At 42.1% G+C, this 21,890-nt stretch overlaps 1 protein-coding gene across 1 annotated transcript in view; it reads left to right on the top strand.

Moving 5' to 3' along the window:
- The window catches only part of bckdhb (branched chain keto acid dehydrogenase E1 subunit beta), a 264,765-nt gene that overhangs the window by 7,832 nt on the left and 235,043 nt on the right, over nt 1–21,890 (top strand). The window contains exons 2-3 of the mRNA XM_080192796.1: nt 8,150–8,227; nt 16,408–16,476. Of these exons, the coding sequence (XP_080048922.1) occupies nt 8,150–8,227; nt 16,408–16,476 (147 nt within the window). The remainder of the gene's footprint in view (nt 1–8,149; nt 8,228–16,407; nt 16,477–21,890) is intronic.

The following is a 21,890-nucleotide window of genomic DNA, read 5'->3' as shown; positions in this document are numbered from 1 at the left end:
GTATCACATTGAAAGAAAATGCATACAAAGTGGCAAAGATTAGTGGGAAACTAAAGGATTGGGATAGCTTTAAAGGTCACCAGAAAGCCATGAGAAAAGCTACAAAGAAAAGTAAGATGGAATATGAGAGTAAACAAGCTCAGAACATAAAAATAGATAGCACGTCATCAAGGAGGAAATAGCGAGGCATCTTGAGAGGAATTGATTGATAGAGCAGACGCAGCACGGTTTCGTTAAAGGGAAGTCGTGTCTGACAAATTTACTGGAGTTCTATGAGGATGTGTCTAGGGCGGTGGATAGAGGAGATCCGGTGGATGTGGTCTTTCTAGATTTTCAGAAGGCGTTTGACAAGGTGCCTCACAAGAGGTTATTGCAGAAGGTCAGGGGACATGGAGTTGGGGGTAGGGTGTTAGCGTGGATAGAGGAGTGGTTGTCAAATAGGAGGCAGAGAGTGGGGGTCAATGGGTGCTATTCGGATTGGCGGATGGTGACTAGTGGAGTGCCCCAGGGGTCGGTGCTGGGGCCTCAGCTATTTACCATTTATATAGATGATCTGGAGGAGGGAACCGAGTGTAGGGTGTTGAAATTTGCTGATGACACCAAGATTCGTGGAACAGCAAATTGTGCGGAGGGTGTGGAGAGTCTACAGAAGGATCTAGATAGGCTGGGCGAATGGGCCAGGAACTGGCAAATGGAATTTAATGTTGGCAAGTGTGAGGTGGTCCACTTTGGTAGGAATAATGGTAGGAAGGATTATTACTTACGTGGCGAAAAACTGCAGCAGGCGACGGTGCAGAGGGACCTCGGGGTCCTTGTGCATGAGTCGCAAAAACCCAGCTTGCAGGTGCAGCAGGTGGTCAGGAAGGCGAATGGGATGCTGGCCTTCATAGCGAGGGGGATTGAATATAAAAGTAGGGAGGTCTTGCTGCGGCTGTATAGGGCACTGGTGAGGCCGCAGCTGGAGTACTGTGTGCAGTTTTGGGCGCCGTACTTACGCAAGGATATTTTGGCCTTGGAGGGAGTGCAGAGGAGGCTTACTAGGCTGATATCGGAGTTGAGGGGGTTGAGCTATGAGGAGAGGCTGAATAAACTAGGCTTGTACTAGTTAGAGTTTAGAAGATTGAGGGGAGATCTCATTGAGACATATAAGATGATGAATGGGATGGATAGGATAGAGGTGGAGAGACTCTTCCCGCTCAGAAAGAACAGTAGGACTAGGGGGCACAGCCTCAAGATAAAGGGGGGGCGGTTTAGAACGGAGTTGAGGAGGAACTTCTTCACTCAAAGGGTGGTGAATCTCTGGAATTCTCTGCCTGTTGAAGTGGTGGAGGCTGCCTCGCTAAATATTTTTAAGACGCGGGTTGATGGGTTTTTGATAAGAGAGGGGATTAAGGGTTATGGGGAGAGGGCGGGAATGTGGAACTGAGCCACGACAGATCAGCCATGATCTTATTGAATGGCAGGGCAGGCTTGAAGGGCTAGATGGCCTACTCCTGCTCCTATTTCTTATGTTCTTAAAAGTTTCTACAAATATATACAACAAAAAAGAGTGGCTAAAGTAAATATTGGTCCTTTACAGAATGAGAAGGGGGGTATAATAACAGGAAATGACTGAGGAATTGAACAGGTATTTTGTCGGTTATCACAGTTGAAAACACAAATAACATACCAAAAATTGATGATAGGAAGGCTATGGTAGGTGAGGACCAAGAAATTGTCATTATCACTAAAGAGGTAGTATTGGGCAAGCTAATGGGGCTAAAGGTAGACAAGTCTCCTGGTCCTGATGGAATGCATCCCAGGCTACTAAAAAGAGGTGGACGGAAATAGCAAATGCATGAGTGATAATTTACCAAAATTTACTGGATTCTAGGATGGTTCATGCAGATTGGCGTCCATTTGCTGTTTTCCATTGTTTAAAAAAGGAGGTAGACAAAAGGAGGTCTATAGGCCAATTAGCTTAACTTCTATGGTAGGGAAATGCTTGAATCTATCATCAAGGAAGAAATAACAAGACATCTGGATGTAAATTGTCCCATTGAGAAGATGCAGCATGGATTCATGAAGGGCAGATCATGTTTGACTAATTTGATGGAATTCTTTGAGGACATTACGTGTATGGTGAACAAAGGGGAACCTGTGGTTGTGCTGTATCTAGATTTCCAGAAGTCATTTGACGAGGTGTGTACCAAAGGCTGCTGCATAAGATAAAGGTGCATGGTGTTATGGATAATGTATTAGCATGGACAGAAGATTGGTTAATGAATAGAAAGCAAGGAGTCGGGGTAAATGGGTGTTTTACTGGTTGGCAATCGGTGACTAGTGGTGTGCCTCAGAGATCAGTGTTGGGATCACAATTGTTTACAGTTTAGAGATGATTGGGAGTTGGGAACCAAGTGTCGTGTGTCAAAAGTCACAGATGACACTAAGGTGAGGAGTAGAGCAAAGTGTGCAGAGGATACTCACGCCCCCTACTCCCTTTATTATTGGGACATCCTCGGCCTTTAAACTAATTGCGGGGGGAGGGTGCGAGGGTAGGTGACATTACGGGGTCTAAAGTTAAGGAGAGGGTACAGGTAAGGGAAGAGGCCGAGGATGTCCCAATAATAAAGGGAGTAGGGGGCGTGAGTATGGTTGGTGGCGTTCTGGCAAATAGGGTCCAGATGAAGGCTGGGATGAAGGCACTTTATTCCGAATGCTTCGTGCATTCAGATAAAGTGGATGAGCTGGTGGTGCAGATCAGCACAAATGGATATGATCTGGTGGCCATTACAGAGATGTGGCTGCAAGGTGACAGGGACTGGGAGCTGAATGTCCAGGGGTGTCAAGTGTTTAGGAAGGATAGGCGGGAGGAAAAGGGGCGGGGGGGGGGGCGTAGCTCTGCTGATTAAGGATAGCATCAGGGTGGTAGCAAGGGATGATATAGGAACCAAAGAGCAGAAAGTGGAATCGTTGTGGGTGGCGATTAGGAACAGCAAAGGGAGGAAGATGCTGGTGGGTGTTGTCTATAGGCCCCCAAATAATGATCTGGAGGTGGGGCGGGCTGTTAACGCGCAAATAAGTGCAGCGTGCAGGAATGGAACGGTGATAATTATGGGGGATTTCAAGCTACATATTGATTGGTTGACCCACGTTGGACGCGGTGGGCTCGGGGAGGAGTTCTTGGAATGCTGCCGGGATGGTTTCCCTGAACAGTGTGTGTTGGAGCTGACAAGGGAGCGAGCTATCTTGGATCTGGTGTTATGTAATGAGGCGGGTAGAATTAGGGACCTTGTGGTGAAGGATCCTCTTGGGGAGAGTGATCATTGTATGGTGGAGTTTCTGGTGCAGATGGAGGAGGAGAAAGTAGGTTCCCGGACATGCGTCCTTTGTTTGAACAGAGGGGAGTATGGTAGGATGAGAGAAGAATTGGCGAATGTTGACTGGGGGAACGTGTTGGAAGGTAGGTCTGCTGAGGAGCAGTAGAGGATCTTTAAGGAGATCTTTCTTGGTGCTCAGCAGAAATTTATTCCGATGGTTAAAAAGGACCGTAGGAGGAGAGGTAATAAGCCGTGGATAATGAAGGAGGTGAAGGAAAGTGTTAAATTAAAAGCGGAGGCGTTTAGAGTAGCTAAGAGTAGTGGGAGAGAAGAGGATTGGGAGAGGTTTAAATGTCAACAAAGATTGATAAAGAAGGGTAGGAGAAACTATGAAGCTGGGCTAGCGCTTAATATAAAAAAGGATAGCAAGAGTTTTTATAAATATGTAAAAAGGAAGAGGCTGGCTAGGGTGAACCTTGGACCCTTAGAGGATGAGGGGGGACTTAGTGGTAGGGGATGGGGAAATGGCTGAGGTCTTGAATAACTTTTTTGTTTCGGTCTTCATGGAGGAGGACGTGAATAATTTGCCAGGTGTTAGCGATGGAAAGGTGGTAGGACTGGAGGGTCTCAATGACATTATTGTTACTAGAGAGGCGGTGCTCGACAGACTGGAGGGACTGATTGTGGACAAGTCCCCAGGACCGGATGGAATGCATCCGAGGGTTCTGAAAGAAATGGCGGAGGTGATAGTGGATGCCTTGGTGGTTATTTTCCAGACGTCGCTGGATTCCGGGGAAGTGCCGGAAGATTGGAAAATGGCTAATGTTACGCCGTTGTTTAAGAAGGGTGGCAGGCAAAAGGCAGGGAATTATAGGCCGGTTAGTTTAATGTCTGTTGCAGGTAACATGTTAGAATCCGTCATCAAGGAGGAAATAGCGAGGCATCTTGAGGGGAATTGCTTGATAGAGCAGATGCAGCACGGTTTCGTTAAGGGGAAGTCGTGTCTGACAAATTTATTGGAGTTCTATGAGGATGTGTCTAGGGCGGTGGATAGAGGAGAGCCGGTGGATGTGGTCTTTCTTGATTTTCAGAAGGCGTTTGACAAGGTACCTCACAGGTTATTGCAGAAGGTAAGGGGGCATGGAGTTGGGGGTAGGGTGTTAGCGTGGATAGAGGATTGGCTGTCAAATAGGAGGCAGAGAGTGGGGGTCAATGGGTGCTATTCGGATTGGCGGTTGGTGACTAGTGGAGTGCCCCAGGGGTCGGTGCTGGGGCCTCAGCTATTTACCGTTTATATAGATGATCTGGAGGAGGGAACCAAGTGTATGGTGTTGAAATTTGCTGATGACACCAAGATTGGTGGAACGGCAAATTGTGTGGAGGGTATGGAGAGTCTGCAGAATGATCTAGATAGGCTGGGCGAATGGGCCAGGAACTGGCAAATGGAATTTAATGTTGGCAAGTGCGGGGTGGTCCACTTTGGTAGGAATAATGGTAGGAAGGATTATTACTTACGTGGAGAAAAACTGCAGCAGGCGATGGTGCAGAGGGACCTCGGGGTCCTTGTGCAAGAGTCGCAAAAACCCAGCCTGCAGGTGCAGCAGGTGTTCAGGAAGGCTAATGGGATGCTGGCCTTCACAGCGAGGGGGATTGAATATAAAAGTAGGGAGGTCTTGCTGCAGCTGTATAGGGCATTGGTGAGGCCGCAGCTGGAGTACTGTGTGCAGTTTTGGTCACTGCACTTGCGCAAGGATATTTTGGCCTTGGAGGGAGTGCAGAGGAGGTTTACTAGGCTGCTACCGGAGTTGAGGGGGTTGAGCTATGAGGAGAGGCTGAATAAACTAGGCTTGTACTCGTTAGAGTTTAGAAGAATGAGGGGAGATCTCATTGAGACATATAAGATGGTGAATGGGATGGATAGGATAGAGGTGGAGAGACTCTTTCCGCTCAGAAAGGACAGTAGGACTAGGGGGCACAGCCTCAAGATAAAAGGGGGGCGGTTTAGAACGGAGTTGAGGAGGAACTTCTTCACTCGAAGGGTGGTGAATCTCTGGAATTCTCTGCCCGTTGAAGTGGTGGAGGCTGCCTCGCTAAATATTTTTAAGATGCGGGTTGATGGGTTTTTGATAAGCGAGGGGATTAAGGGTTATGGGGAGAGGACGGAAATGTGGAACTGAGCCATGACAGATCAGCCATGATCTTATTGGATGGCGGGGCAAGCTCGAAGGGCTAGATGGCCTACTCCTGCTCCTGTTTCTTATGTTCTTATGATACCGAAAGTCTGCAAAGAATATAGCTAAGCCTAAGTGAGTGGGAAGGGTGTTCTGGCGGATGGAGCACAATGTTGGTAAATGTGAGGTCATCCCTTCTGGCAGGAGTAACAGAAAAATGGACTGTTATTTAAATGGTTAAAAAATTGCAACATGCTGCTGTGCAGAGGGACCTGGTGTCCTTGTGCATGAATCACAAAAGGTTGGTTTGCAGGTGCAGCAGGAAATTAAGAATGCAAATGGAATTTTATCCATTGCTAGAGGGATAGAGTTCAAAAACAGCGAGGTTATGTTGCAGCTGTATAAGGTGCTAGTAAGATCACACTTGGATTTCTGTGTGTGGTTTTAGTCTCCTTACTTGAAAAAGGATACACTGGCAATGGAGGAGAGGAGGTTCACTAGGTTGATCCTGGAGTTGAGAAGGTTGGCTTATGAGGAGAGACAGAGTAGACTGGAGCTATACTCATTGGAATTTAGAAGAATGAGGGGAGATCTTATAGAAACATATAAAATTATGAAGAGAGGTTGTCTTCACTGGCAGGTGAAATGAGAATGAGGGGGCACGGCCTCAAAATAAGGATTGAGTTGAGAAGGATCTTCTTCATCCAAAGGGTTGTGAATCTGTGGAATTCCCTGCCCAGTGAAGCAGTTGAGGCTACTTCATTGAATGTTTTTAAGGGAAGGACAAATTAATTTTTGAGCAGTAAAGGAATCAAGGGTTATTGTGAGTAGGCGGATAAGTGGAGCTGGGTCCACTAAAAGATCAGCCATGATCTTATTGAATGGCAGAGCAGGCTTGTAGGGCCAGATGGCCTATTCCTGCTCCTGGGTCTTATGTTCTTAAAAGCACTAATTGCTCACAAGAGATTGCGCAAACAAATTGTGGATTTGTTTATTTCAACTAGGCATATGAGAATATATATACATGTACAGGAGTCTCAGACATCAGCATCAGAGCTATGTTTGCCGTGTACTGTTCACAGGTCAGAGTGAAACAGATTGAGTCACATGATATGCTTCACTTCTCATGATGCATGTGCTATACCCTAGAGGCATGTTACAACACGAATGTATCATCCTACTATAATGTGGAAATCCAGCAAGTCCTTAAAAATACTGGGGGAGGGCAGGGTTGCTGTCATGTTTGAGGCAAATAAGGAGTAACGTAAATTGACCAGCAAATTTTATCTTTCCACACACTAAATTTGCTGGCTGATTCCTTTCCCAGCAAAATTTGGGCCATAATGTATTGTGTGAGCCAGGTACCATATCATGTTACAGATGCAAAGCTATCTTAAAATTCTGAGTTTGAAACTGATGAGCATTTTCCAGTCTGTAAATTTCCTCATCAAACACTAGTTGTATTCTTATTTACTTGCAGCAATTAAACATTGTGGCTTTAAAGGGATTAGCTCCTGGAAAGTATTTCTTGTGCTAATCTTAATTTACCAAATTTTGTCCTGTTGTTCAAAAATTACATCTTGTCAACAAAGGATTTTATAGCTTGGCTATTGACAAGAAAATGATTAATGTCCTCATCATTGGCTATCCCTTGATTTGAGAATGAGACTAGTCAGGGTTGCGAGTTTCTGTCATAGGTCTTTGTGTGACTGAACAGACTGATTCTCAAACCACAGATTTTTGGGCACATGGGGCAGGATGTGCTACAAAGAGTGGTACCTGATGTGCTGGATCTTCTTTCTTTTTTTGCCTTCTCTGTTTCATTAATTAAGGTGCTTGGACTCAGTGTGCTGCAGCCTGATGGGAAAGTTGTCACCATTTTGTACAATTATTTGCAGGCACCTCATGAATCCAAAGATACACTTTACGGCATGGTGGCACAGTGGTTAGCACTACTGCCTCGCAGCGCCAGGGATCCGGGTTCGATTCCTGGCTTGGGTCACTGTGCGGAATCTGCACGTTCTCCTCTTGTCTGTGTGGATTTCCTCTGGGTGCTCCAGTTTCCTCCCACAGTCCTAAAGACATGCTGGTTAGGTGCATTGGCTATACTAAATTCTCCCTCGGTGTTAATGTAAGCCTACTTGTGACACTAATGAATAAACTGAAAAACATTACAAAGACCCATGCAAAAACCTGCAACCCTGACGAGCCTCGTTTTCGAATTGAGGGACAACCAATGACGAGGACATGAATCATTTTCTTGTTAATAGCCAAACTATAAAATTTATTGTTCATGAAATGTAACTTTTTAACAGTAGGATAAAATTTGGTAAATAAAGATTAGCAAAGAAATGCCAGTACTGACAAGGTGTTTTTACTCAAGGGTGTTCATAGATAAATCAAAAGCTTTCACATCAACCCAATGATCTATTTATTAATCCACGAAAAGAAAGCAGCTTTGAAAGTATGAATTGAATTCTGAAACCATTTATCAGAAGTGTAAATAAATGAAATATTTTGTTTAATATTTTGTTAACTAGCCTTTATGCCAGGATAATGAAAGATTATTTTTTAAATTGGATTCATGAACAAAGTAATTGAATACTGGAAAACCAAAGGATTTGAATTTTTCTGAAATTACTTTGTGATGAAAAAGTATTTTCTGTATTTTTTTTAAAGGCCCAACGCAGAAGATGAACCTTTTTCAATCTATTACAAGTGGCTTGGACAATGTTTTGGCGAAAGATCCAACTGCAGGTATGCAACTTTATTTTGTTACCTTATGTTGGGGAGTGGTGGTAGCATGGGGAGATGCAAATGAATGGAGGACATGTTCTTATTAGAAGCATTTAAGCCTACCCCATACTTTATAATTGTTTTTCAGTGGCTTGTGCATTAATGCAATTTTGGCATTGTTTCTGACATGATTGCAGGGATGAGGGATTTAGCGACAAGGGTAGTTCAGAGGACCTGTATTTCTCCTTTGAGCAAGGGATATTTAGGTTTAGATAAGGTTGACAGGGAGAAGCTGTTCCCGTTACCTGATGACACAAGGACTATGGGGCACAGATGGAAGATTTTGGGTAAGTGATTCAGGGAAACAGTCTCTAGCAGACACGATAGAGACTTTTAAGGGGCGTCTTGACAAATACATGAATGAGATGGGAATGGAGGGATATGGTCCCTGGAAGGCTAAGCAGTTTTAGTTCAGTCAGGCAGAATGGTTGGTGCAGGCTTGGAGGGCCAAAGGGCCTGCTACTGTGCTGTAACTTTCTCTGTTCTTTGTTTGGAATGTGAGGAAGGGTTTTTTTTTTGCAGCATGTGGTAATGACCTGGAACTTGCAGTTTTTAAGGTGGCGGATGTGGGGACAATGAAGGGTTTGAAAAGGGAATTGGGCGAGTGCTGAGAAGAAAATAAATGAACAGTTATGAATATTGAGTGGGAGCATGAGATGGATTGAACTGTTCCATGGCATGGACTTGATGGGTGCATGATTTCCTTCTGTGCTGTATTAGCTCTGTGACTTGATGTTCTATGTGCCTTCTATTGTGCAGAAAGAAGAAAAATGTTTTCTGCCTCTGTTGTCTCCATATTTCCCATTATAATTTCTCCTGTCTTTGCCTCCTAGAGCCACATGTTCACTTCCAGTAGTCAGTCCTTTTTCAAAGCTCTTACAATGTGTTTTTATACTTCTCATTTGCTTTCATATTTTACTTTCTACAGCAATTTTTTGGGCATTGTTTGATATTTTTCAAACCCTCCCAATCCTCAGGCTTGTTTATTATCTTGCCAATATTGTATGCTCTGAACCTACTAAATACAGTATTATGTATGGCAGTGCCATTTTTCCAATGGAGTTTTAATTTTACAATATAATGTATTTGGGTGGCACAATAGCACAGGGTTAGCACTGCTGCTTCAACGCCAGAGACCCACTTTCAATTCCAGCTTTGGGTGATTGTCTGTGTGGAGTTTGTATATTCTCCCCGTTTCTTTGTGGGTTTCCTCTGGGTGCTCCAGTTTCCTCCCACAGTCCAAAGATGTGCAGGTTATGTGGATTGGCATGCTGAATTGCCCTTAGTATCCAAAGATAAGAACATAAGAACATAAGAAATAGGAGCAGGAGTAGGCCATCTAGCCCTTCGAGCCTGCCCCGCCATTCAATAAGATCATGGCTGATCTGTTGTGGCTCAGTTCCACTTTCCCGCTCTCTCCCCATAACCCTTAATCCCCTCTCTTATCAAGAACCCATCAACCCGCTTCTTAAAAATATTTAGCGAGGCAGCCTCCACCACTTCAACGGGCAGAGAATTCCAGAGATTCACCACCCTTTGAGTGAAGAAGTTCCTCCTCAACTCCGTTCTAAACCGCCTCCCCTTTATCTTGAGGCTGTGCCCCCTAGTCCTACTGTCTTTTTTGAGCGGGAAGAGTCTCTCCACCTCTATCCTATCCATCCCATTCATCATCTTATACGTCTCAATGAGATCTCCCCTCATTCTTCTAAACTCTAACGAGTACAAGCCTAGTTTATTCAGCCTCTCCTCATAGCTCAATCCCCTCAACTCCGGTATCAGCCTAGTAAACCTCCTCTGCACTCCCTCTATGGCCAAAAGATGTGGAAGTTGGGTAGATTGGACACTAAGGGGCAAGTGAGCATAGCCAAAGATGTGTAGGTTAGGTAGATTAGCTATGGTAATTGTGTAGGATTTATAGGGGTAGGGCAGTAAGGTCGGCTTGGGTAAGGTATTCTTTCAGAGAGTTGGTGCAGACTCGCTGGGCCAGATGGCCTCCTTCTGTACTGTAGGGATGCCATGAGATTTTATAATTCTATACACTTGAGAGCAATGAGTTGATAATTTAAATAAATGTTTGCCATTGCTTAAATTTCAACTACACCACTCTCAAAATTAACCTGAAATTCCAAATTTGTTACTGTTTCCCTGTAAGATTACTAATTTGCCATATCTCATTTACATCTAAAATAACCTATATCTTGGTTGGTTTCTCAATGTACTATTCTTGGGAAATTGTTTTGAAAGCACACCATGAACTTGTCCACCAAACTAATTACCAGGTTGATTTGTCCAAACTGTGACAATATACAACCTTCCAGGCTTATTCAATTGCTCTTGTTATATGCTGCTCAAATTTTTCAAGTTCTCCACTGCCCAACATTGCTGTTAGGGGTTCTGCAACATATCCCACCCATATTTTTCAGCTTTGTTTTTTTTAGCTCTGCCCATACCGGTTCTACATCCTGATTTTCTGGGCTCAGATCTTTATTATTACTATGATTTTTTTTCATCCTTTATTATTAAAGTAACACCACTTGTTTTTCTATTTTGCCTATCTTTCTTAAAAGTCGAGCACTGTAGAATATTTAAGACCCAATCTTGGTATCCCGGCAATCATATCCCGTTATTGGCTATTATATGAAACCCATTCATTTCTTTTTGTGCCATTAATTCATGTTGTGTTTCATGTTATGAGTGCTTTGTGCTTTCAGATAGTGTTTTTTTTTCCTTGATGTGGATTTAGTTGCTAATGCCGTACTTTCATTATCAAGTAGCTCTTCTTGGCACAATGCTTGATTTTAGACATGTCATTACTCATGACATTAGAGACTTAACCTTTTCAGACTTGTAAATTTATCCTTTCCTGAATCATCCCTGACCCTTATTGGTTTATAGCCTAACCAACAACAACTTTTAGCTGCACTGGTGCCAGTGCCTTATGAATTGAAACCATAGTTTGTCACACTATAGTCATGTATTTAAAACTCTAACCTGTTTGTCTGTGTTAATTTGTGCATGGCTCAGGTAGTGATGCAAAGATTATTACCTTTTAGATTCTGCTTTTGATTTTTACCCATGCGTCTCAAAGCAGGACCACATTCCTAATTCTACATATATGTTTGGCTTGTACGTGGCTTATGCTTCTTTTCCAAGTTGCTCTCTAGTTCTAACTCTTAACATGTCCTCGATATTGGCACCACGCAGGCAACATAGCTTTCAAATTTCAGGTCATGGTGTGGACTAAAGTATCGGTGCCCTCATTATAAATCCTCTACTTTTATAGGGTGTTGGAGTCCATGGAATCGCATCAGAGTGGTCCATAAGCATGCTTGGCAAAATTTGTCATTGCCTTCTGCAGTATGACTGACAAGAAACCTCTCCCGCTCTTTGCCATCAGATGTATTTATAGGCTGATAATCAGCCAGTTGGCGATATAATGAACGCACATTCCATGATGCATAGATGCTGAAGTAGATCTTGAACTCTGAACTCCTGGCCCAGAGATACAGGTGCTACCATTGTGTCACAAGACTTTTGGCCCCCTACCACTACCACACTCCTGTTTTGTTACATTCTGGCTTCAGAGTGGCTTCCTATATCACAGTGACAGTCAGTTTACCCCTCCTCCTTGTAATCCTTGTTTTCATCCATGCAAGCAGCATCTATATCTACCATTCACCAACTTTTTTGTAAGGCTTGAAAATAATTCACTGATGTGCTCTATATATGCATAATATTGACAAAATTCTATTTCAAGCATATTGTTGTTCTGGAAATTGCAGAAGGATTGGAATTGTTTAATACCAGATACATTTATTTATTAATTAAAATATCTTGTCAAATTTAGTCCCTAGTCCATTTAAAACAGATAAAAATCTCAAAATACGAAGTAATTTGAAAAATGACTTTTGTTCATTGGGAGTCAGTGGCCCCAACAACACTTGGCATAACACTGCTATTATAAAATGGCACATTCTCCAACTTGCCACGAGCAGCACCATAATAAATCTGCTAACTTATAGTATTATAAAGGAAGCATTTGAGTTATTACAACAGAGGAAATCTTGAGTTAAGAAGGGCTAAAAGAGGACATGAGATGACTTTGGCTGATAGGATTAAGGAGAACCCTAAGGCGTTTTACAGGTATGTCAAGAACAGAAGGTTGGTTAGGGCAAGATTAGGGCCAGTTACAGACAGTAGAGGGAAGTTGTGTGTGGAACCGGAGGAGATTGGAGAGGCGTTGAACCAATATTTCTCTTCGGTGTTCACGCAAGGGGACATGAATGTAGCTGAGGAGGACACTGGGGTGCAGGGGTGTAAAATAGATAGTATTGCAGTTGATACGGGGGATGTGCTGGATATTTTTAGAGGGTTTGAAAATAGATAAGTCCCCTGGTCCGGATGGGATTTACCCTAGGATTCTCTGGGAGGCAAGAGAGGTGATTGCGGAGCCTCTGGCTCTGATCTTCAGGTCGTCGTTGGTCTCCGGTATAGTACCGGAAGATTGGAGGACAGCAAATGTTGTCCCATTGTTTAAGAAAGGGAGAAGAGACTTCCCTGGGAATTATAGACCGGTGAGTCTTACTTCTGTGGTGGGTAAGGTTTTGGAAAGGATTATTAGAGACAGGATTTATAGTTATTTGGAGAGTAATGAATTAATTAGAGACAGTCAGCATGGTTTTGTAGCGGGTAGGTCGTGCCTCACTAACCTTATCGAGTTCTTTGAGAAAGTGACCAAAGAGGTGGATAGGGGTAAGGCAGTTGACGTGGTGTATTTGGATTTTAGTAAGGCGTTTGATAAGGTTCACCATGGTAGGCTTCTGCAGAAAATGCAGATGTATGGGATTGGGGGTGATCTAGGTAATTGGATCAGGAATTGGCTAGCAGATAGGAGACAGAGGGTGGTGGTTGATGGTAAATATTCGTCATGGAGTTCGGTTACGAGCGGTGTGCCTCGGGGATCTGTTTTGGGGCCACTGCTGTTTGTAATTTTTATTAATGATCTGGATGAGGGTATAGTTGGGTGGATTAGTAAGTTTGCTGATGACACCAAAGTCGGAGGTGTGGTAGATTGTGAGGAAGGGTGTCATAGTTTGCAGGGTGACTTAGAAAGGTTGCAGAGCTGGGCCGCGAGGTGGCGGATGGAGTTTAATGTGGAGAAGTGTGAGGTAATTCATTTCGGTAGGAATAACAGATGTGTTGAGTATAGGGCTAACGGGAGGACTTTGAATAGTGTGGAGGAGCAGAGGGATCTAGGTGTATGTGTACATAGATCCCTGAAAGTTGGGAATCAAGTAGATAAGGTTGTTAAGAAGGCATACGGTGTCTTGGCGTTTATTGGTAGGGGGATTGAATTTAGGAGTCGCAGCGTCATGATGCAACTGTACACAACTCTGGTGCGGCCGCACTTGGAGTATTGTGTGCAGTTCTGGTCCCCACACTACAGGAAGGACGTGGAGGCTTTGGAGAGGGTGCAGAGGAGGTTTACCAGGATGTTGCCTGGTATGGTGGGGAGATCCTATGAGGAGAGACTGAGAGATTTGGGGTTGTTTTCGCTGGAAAGAAGGCGGCTAAGAGGGGACCTTATTGAAACATATAAGATGATTAGAGGTTTAGACAGGGTAGATAGTGATAGCCTTTTTCCTAGGATGGAGAAAGCTAGCACGAGGGGGCACGACTTTAAATTAAGGGGGGGTAGTTATAGGACTGATGTCCGGGGTAGGTTCTTTACCCAGAGGGTGGTGAGGGACTGGAATGCCCTGCCAGCTGCAGTTGTAAATGCGCCTAGTTTGGGGGCGTTTAAGAGATCCGTGGATAGGTTTATGGACGAAATGGGATTGGTTTAGATTAGTGGGTTAGTGTTTTTTTTTAAAAAGCTGGTCGGCGCAACATCGTGGGCCGAAGGGCCTGTTCTGCACTGTAATGTTCTATGTTCTATGTTGATCCAGCACCTTGAAATATCAGTTAAACAAACAAGTTTTGAAGAATGAAGTTAAATTGTTCAACTTCCTTTTGCCACGTTCTATTGATATTTAAGGTTCTGTACTAACAGGTTTGTCACTGATGAGGCAAAATATCTGTTTAATTTTGATTATACTGGAAACACAAAACAGACCGATCAGGCAAAGGTGAGTTATGGCAAACAAAATATCAGTAGATTTAATTTATTCTGTTCTGACAAAATGTCAAATTCTAATTTTAAAATGTAGCAGACTTCACAGCAGTATTCCAGAAGATGCAAAAAAAATCAGTAGTTGAACACAACAGTCTCAGTAACTTAACAGATTTTATTTAAATCACTCTTGTTCTGTCCAATAAAAATATTGTGGGCAGGAGGAAAATGCAGATCAAAACTACACAAGGCAGCACAATGAGTACCAAGTGTTGGCACGTATATAGATTTTTTTTGACACTTTACCTCATATACCAAAACGTGAGCAGAGAAAACTAAGGGGATATGAGAAGTAGATAAGCTGGCAGCAGCTTTGTCTTTTACCCTCCTATTTGCAATGCCCTTCATAAACAATGAAATTGGAAGGAAATGGTTACTACACATTGTTTTCAAAAATAAACGAAAACTTCAGAAAATAATTTATTTCCTTTTCCTTTTTTTTATAGTTGTAAAATAGATAGGAAAATTGCATCAAATATATCTTAAGGCAGATATTCTTTTATTCTTTTGGCCGATTAATAGGAAGACCTGTCAAGTAGTAACATTTCAGACTGAGAGCCTGGGAATTAATAATGAAAAGTAAAGAGTTGGTAGATGAATTTAATAGGTATTTTGTTTTGGTCTGTTCTGGAAGAATCTAGAACTAGGGACCACTGTTTAAAAATAAGAGGTCACCCATTTTACTACAGAGCCATAGAATCCCTGCAGTGCAGAAAGAGGCCATTATACTGACTTTTCAAAAGAGCATCCCACCCAGGCCCTCCCCTCTGCCCTGTCCCCGTAACCCTATGCATTTAGCATGACTAATCTACCTTACCTACACATCTTTGGACACTAAGAGGAAATTTAGTATGGCCAGTACACCTAACCTGCACATCTTGGACTGTGGGAGGGAACTGGAGGAAATCCATGCAGACACTGGGCGAACTTGCAAATTTTACGCAGACAGTTATCCAAGGCTGGAATTGAACCTGAGTTGCTGGCATGAGAGGCAGCAGTGCTAACCATTGTGGTAAAAGAAATTAGAAGGACTTTGTTGTCTCAGAAGATAGTGAGGTTTTGGAATTCCCTTTCACAAAAATGGAAGTAGTCTTTGCATGTTTTCAAGGTAGTGGGAGGTAGATTCTTGACAAACAAGGGAGTGAAAGATTATTGGAGGCAGGCAGGAAATTACAGTCAGATCAGCCATGATCTTATTGAATGGTGGAGTAGGCTCGAAGAGCTGACTGGCCTGCTCCTACTCCTCACTTGTATGTTTGTATGTAAGTCATTGTCTTAGACTGAACTGGACCAATTGCATTCTCAGAACCTGTGTCCTGTTAATTATTGCTGACAAAATTTCAGTCACGTGAAGTAAGTGATGGTGCAAGTTATTGCTTTTACTGTTGAAGATCAATGAAAAATTAACAAGCTTTTACAATCAATAAAATACTTTGTCTCCATTGTTGTGATGTTGGAAATGTGGCTGCCAACTTGTGCAGAATATGGTCTCTCGAACAACAATGTGATGTTGATTGAGAGAAAATATTGGGACTCTCCTTTAAAATAATTTTCAAATCTTTTACATCCACTAGGTTGAGGGTCTCGTCTGAAAAGCAGCAGCTTCCTTTCTAAAGAACTAGAATGTCAGTCTCAATTTTGTATTGATGTCTGACATGGGACTTCAGTCTATTCCCTCTCGATGCAAAGACAGGAGTGTGAGCACTGAGCCAGAACTTGGGCATTATAAAGCATTAGAATTCTGTGTTTCATTTTCTTAAATGAACTTGAAAATGACAGAAGATGTAATCAGTCAGTTAACTCCCAAAGACAAAAGATACATTAGCTAGGTTCTAAGTGCAATGATTCGAGCTTGGTTGAGATCATTAACATTTGTGATTTTACTTCATCTTTGCCCAAGCGTTTTTTTCGCCATTTTGGTTACCTTGTTGATTAGTGCAACTTTAACAAATTTTTATTGTTTTTAAAGTGATATTTGGAGAAGACGTTGCATTTGGAGGAGTTTTCAGGTGTACCGTTGGACTCCGAGACAAATATGGTAAGCTAAGCTATGTATTTTCTATATAGTTAACATATAAGCATGTTACCCAGCCAATAACCTATCAAGGGGTTTAGATGACATCCACAGCTGCAAGATGTACAAGTGCTCTATATGAATGGTTATCCTTCATTTTTCTTATTTACTAATTTACTTATTTCCCTTATAGTGTGACATGTACTGATATTTGATTTTAGAATAAAAAAACAACTCGGTAGGAGAGCTTAATGTGACATAGGGACAGAAACTGTTGGAGAGGCGTTAAGGTCCCATTCCTAACAATGGTTTTCCTGACCATATCTTCCCCAGGGCCTAGTGTTGTGAGCAAACCTTAAATGGCAGCGCACCCGTTCAATATGTTGATCAGGATCCTGTGGATTGTGATTGCCAATTTAAGACTATGCTAATAGTCTGAACGTGAATAAAACCTGGGCTATTGTTGCATTGGATCCTGCTATTGTGAACTCCCTCTACCTCACCTCCTGCTAAACCCTTTTTCCAGTCTGGCTGGGCCATGTGATAATTTTAGTGACCTGGAATTGACAAGCTTGCTCCAGGGGGCTTGTTTTCTTCCCTCAGCCAGTTGGCTCTCTGTTGATTGGACTCTGCCATCCCTGTTAGGACAGGCAGGCAGCTAGTGGGCATTCTCCACTAGCCAATGCACTCAATTGAAATGTTCGCCCATACCTTCATTATATAGCTGTATTTAAATTGATAGATGTTTTAAATTAGGTGTTCAGTAGATGATAGTAATGCAAGAATTTGCATTAGTTTCAGATAAATTTAATTCACTAGATAAAGTGGCAAATTAAATTTAAATGTGAAGGACCTGAAGTGAACAGTTAATTTCTTATTTATGGAACTGTATATTGTGGAGATGCAATTAACATGTTGGGGCGCATAGAGTGGTGAAATATTTAATATCTAGAGGTAATTCAATAGTTAGATTCCCTACAGTATGACAATAAATGCACTTAAAAAGTAGCTAATTATCTATTAAGTATTTTTGGATGTTCTGAGATGGTGATAGGTGCTATATGAATCCATGTTTGATCTGGATGTGCTAGCTTTTATAGTAAATGAGAAGAAAATTTAGCTTACCCTCGTGCAATTCTGGCCCCACATTTAATTTGGGAAGAATTCAGAGAAGAGAAAAAATGTGTAAGAGGATGAATTATGAGGGTAGATTAGAGAAGCTTAACTGCTAAAGAGAAGGTATTCAGTTTAAAATGTTTTCTATATACTGTGTACTTGAACGCTAAAAATTGTATTGAGAAAAAGTTAGTGGTGTGAATTATTTAAGCATTTCAGTACTGTTTTCCATTATAGTCTGCAGAAATTTTGGTTGGGTTTGATGCTAAAATGGAATCATAGAATTATAGAAATTTACAGCGCTGAAAGGAAACTATTTGGCCCATCAGCAGATGAAGAGCTATTCTTTGAGCCTAATTCCACTTTCTGGCTCTTGGCCCATAACCTTGTAGGTTATGCTCTTCAGGTGCACGTCCAAGTACTTTTTAAATATCGTGAGGGTTTCTGCTTCTACCATCCTTTCAGACAGAGTTCCAGATTCCCACCACCTCCGGGTGAAAAATCTTTCTCAACACCCCACTTCTTATCCTAATACTAGGATTATGGACCCTCAACTAAGGGGAATAGACCCTTTTAATTTATATTAAATATTTAATTTATCTAGACCTCTCATTTATGCATTTCACTCAGAGCTCCCCTCAGCCTCCTCTGTTCTAAAGAAAACAACTGAGTCTTTCCTTATAAGTTGAGGCAAGTTCCTGGAGAAAGGGAAATCATGCTTGACACATCTGTTGGAATTCTTTGAAGATGTAACTAGTAGAGTTGGCAAGGGGGAGTCAGTTGATGTTGTTAATTTGGACTTTTCGAAAGCGGTTGATAAAGTCCTGTACAAGGAATTATCATGCAAGATTAAAGTGCATGGGATTGAGAGAATTGTATTGAGATGGATAGAAAACTGATTGCCAGATAGAAAACAAAGAGTAGGAATTAATGGGTCCTTTTCAAGTTGGCAGGTAGTAACTAGTGGGGTGCCTCAGAGATCGGTGCTGGAACCCCAGCTATTCACAGTATTTTTGGATGAGGGAACAAAATGTAACATCTCAAAATTTGCAGATGATAGCAAGTTGGGTGGGAGTGGAACTGTGATGAGAATATTGAGATCCTTCAGCACAGTCTGGACAGGTTGGGTGAGTGGGCAAATCAATGGCAGATGCAATGTAATTGGGATAAATGTGAGGTTATTCACTTTGGAAGCAAAAACAAGAAGGCAGATTACTACCTGAATGGCTATAAATTGGGAGTGGGGAATGTGTCCTTGTGCACCAGTCGCTGAAGGCAAGCATGCAGGTGCAGCAGGTGATAAAGAAGGCACATGACGTGTTGGCCTTCATTGCAAGAGGTTTCGAGTATAGGCGCAGAGATGTGTTGTTCAATTATGCAGGGCCTTATAATTGTATGCAGTTTTGGTCTCCTTTTCTGAGGAAATATGTTCTTGCTCTCAAGGGAGTGCAGTGAAGGTTTACCAGGCTAAGAGCCTTACAAAATTCTAACAGGACTAGACAGCGTAGATGTAGGAAGGATGTTTCCAATAGTGGAGGAGTCCAGAACCAGGGGGCACAGTCAGAAGATACAGGGTAGACCATTTAGGACAGAGATGAGGAGACATTTCTTCACCCAAGAAATGGTGAGCCTGTGGAATTCATTACCACAGGAAATAGTTGATGTCAAAACATTGAATGCATTCAAGAGGCGACTAAATATAGCACTTGGGGCAAACAGGATCAAAGATTATGGGGAGAAAGCAGGATTAGGCTATTGAGCTGGACGATCAACCATGATTGTCATGAGTGGTGGAGCAGGTTCGAAGACTTGAATAGCCTCCTCCTGCTTCTGCTCCTATCTTCTGTGTTTCTATTCTCATAAATCTGCTCTGTATCCTTTCTAGCGCAATCACATCTTACCCATAGTATGGTGACCAGATCTGCATGTAGTGCTCCAACAGTGTGTAGTTAATGTTTTATAGAGTCACAGCATGGGCTCCCTGCTCTCATGTTCTTTGCCTTGCCTAATAAAGGTAGGTATGCCACATGTTTCCTTGACCACCTTGTGAACCAGCCCAATCACCTCAAAAATCTGTAGACCTGCACTTCAAGATCCTTCTGCTCCTTTGCACTTCTCAGTACCCTACCATTTGTTCTTTATTTACATGACTTTTACTCATTTGCCCAGACCTATTACTTTACACTTCTCTGGATTGAACTCCACTAGTCACTATTCTGCCCATCTGACTAAGGGGAAATGATCACATAGTGGTATCTTCACTGGACGAGTAATCCAGGGACCCAGACGATGCTCTGGGGACCTAGGTTCAAATACCGCCACGTGGTAAAATTTGAATTTGATAAAATTCTGGAATTAAAAGTCTAATGATGACCATGAAACCGTTATCAATTGTTGTAAAAATCAATCTGGTTCATTAATGTCCTTTAGGGAAGGAAATCTGCTGCCCTTATCATGTGACTCCAGATCTGCAGCAATGTGATTGACTTTTAACTGCCCCTCTTGAGGGCAGAAAGAGATGGGTAGTAAATACTGGTCCAACCAGTGATTCCCATATTCCATGAATGAATAAAATTTAAAAATCGGTCCATGATACTTGCTGCAGTTTAAGCTTTATTGTCAACTATGCAAATAATGTTTGTATTACCTTAATGAAAGTGAATCATTCATCCTCCTTGTTATTTCCTCAAATAATTCAATCACACTCGTTGAATCATAGAATCCCTACAGTGCAGAAGGAGGCCATTCAGCCCAGCAAGCCTGCATCAACAATAATCCTATCCACACTCTATCCTCATGTATTTACCCTGCTAATCCCCCTCATATTAAGGGACAATTTAGCATGGCCAAGCAACCTAACCTGCACATCTTTGGGTTGTGGAAAGAAATCGGAGTACTTGGAGGAAACCCACACTGACGGGGAGAATGTGCAGACTCCACACAGACAGTGATCCAAGGCCGGAATTGAACTTGGGGCCTGGCGCTGAAAGGCAGCAATGCTAGCCACTGTGCCACCCAAATGCAATGGTCCCTTAAAAAAAAATCCATAATGCGACTATCTTTGATTAATCTGTGTTTTTCTAAAATAAGATTTATTCTGTCCCTCAGAATTTTTTCCAATGATTTCCCCATCAAAGTTACACCTCTAATTGCTTAGTAAATCCGTTTCTGCCTTTTTAAACAGTGGCACAATGTTAACTGTCCTTTAGTCTTTTGGCACAGCACCTGCAAGGGAGATTGGAAAATTATGGTCTGAGCCTCCACTATTTTCTTAACTTAAAATCTTAATTTGTTTGGGAGTTGGAATCTCCTCTAGACATTCTCTTGCACTGGGCTAGTCCAATTCTGAATCATTTTGTCTGGAGGGAAGCTCAGCCTGACTGAATATCCCTTCATTCAGTCCCAGACTATTAAAACCTTGCTTCTTGGGGAAATACAATTTGTGACTCTTCATCTCCTACTTTAAAGGCTGGCAATGCAGAAATTTTTGTTGGCTGAGTTCTGTACTGAAGAACAGAAAAAAAATTGGCTTTTCACTTTTTGTCGTCTGTTTCCTTTGAAAAATGTACTGTTAGTTGTGGTTATTGCATTGGGACATGTCTATTAAATATTTTGTGTGAACACTCTGTACTGAGCATAGTTTTTTTAAAATTAAGAAACCTGTTTAATGTTGTTAGGCCATAAACTACTCATGGCCAAATTTGTTGGTGCACAAGTTTCTCTAAGATAATGGTGTTCTTGCATGGGTCAGTGTTGTCGTTCAGTCAGAATTGAAAAGTTAAAGTTTTCAGATCAGCAGCTTGCTGTAGCAAGCAAACCATTAGAAATTGCATCATTTTCTAGTAATTTATTGTGTTTAGGAGGTGCCATTTTATTGTACTTCTAGTGATCGTGGAAATGTTATGTTATTGGCATAATAAAGTGATAAATTTGTATTTGTGATGCAAAATTCCCTTTCTCAATTGTGCATCTTTAAGGTGATATCTTCATTGCACCGAATCATTTTATAAACTGGAATATTTTACTATGATATAGACCTTCATAGCCTAATGAGAATGGGAACTAAGGCTGCAAACCATTAAAGGAATTTGCAAATTTCAGTCAGATATTAGTTGGAAATACCAAATAGTCTTTTCAAAGAGTAAAAGGAAAAATGGAAACTTGTGATGGAAAGTTAGCTTCTCTGTGGTAGACTTGCAATCTGATTTGGCTCGTTAATGGGATATGGAAGATCGTGTGAGTAACTGATGCTGTGATTTCTTTGTGTGCTGATTTGTATAAGCCAATTCCTGAAGGATGTTGGTGGTTATAGCCCTACAAAC

This window comes from Carcharhinus amblyrhynchos, chromosome 7 (genome assembly GCF_965287045.1).
Source record: "Carcharhinus amblyrhynchos chromosome 7, sCarAmb.v2.hapA, whole genome shotgun sequence".
Taxonomy (NCBI): Eukaryota; Metazoa; Chordata; class Chondrichthyes; order Carcharhiniformes; family Carcharhinidae; genus Carcharhinus; species Carcharhinus amblyrhynchos.
Note: the sequence above shows the minus strand (reverse complement) of the source record. Positions and strands in the feature narration are given on the sequence as shown.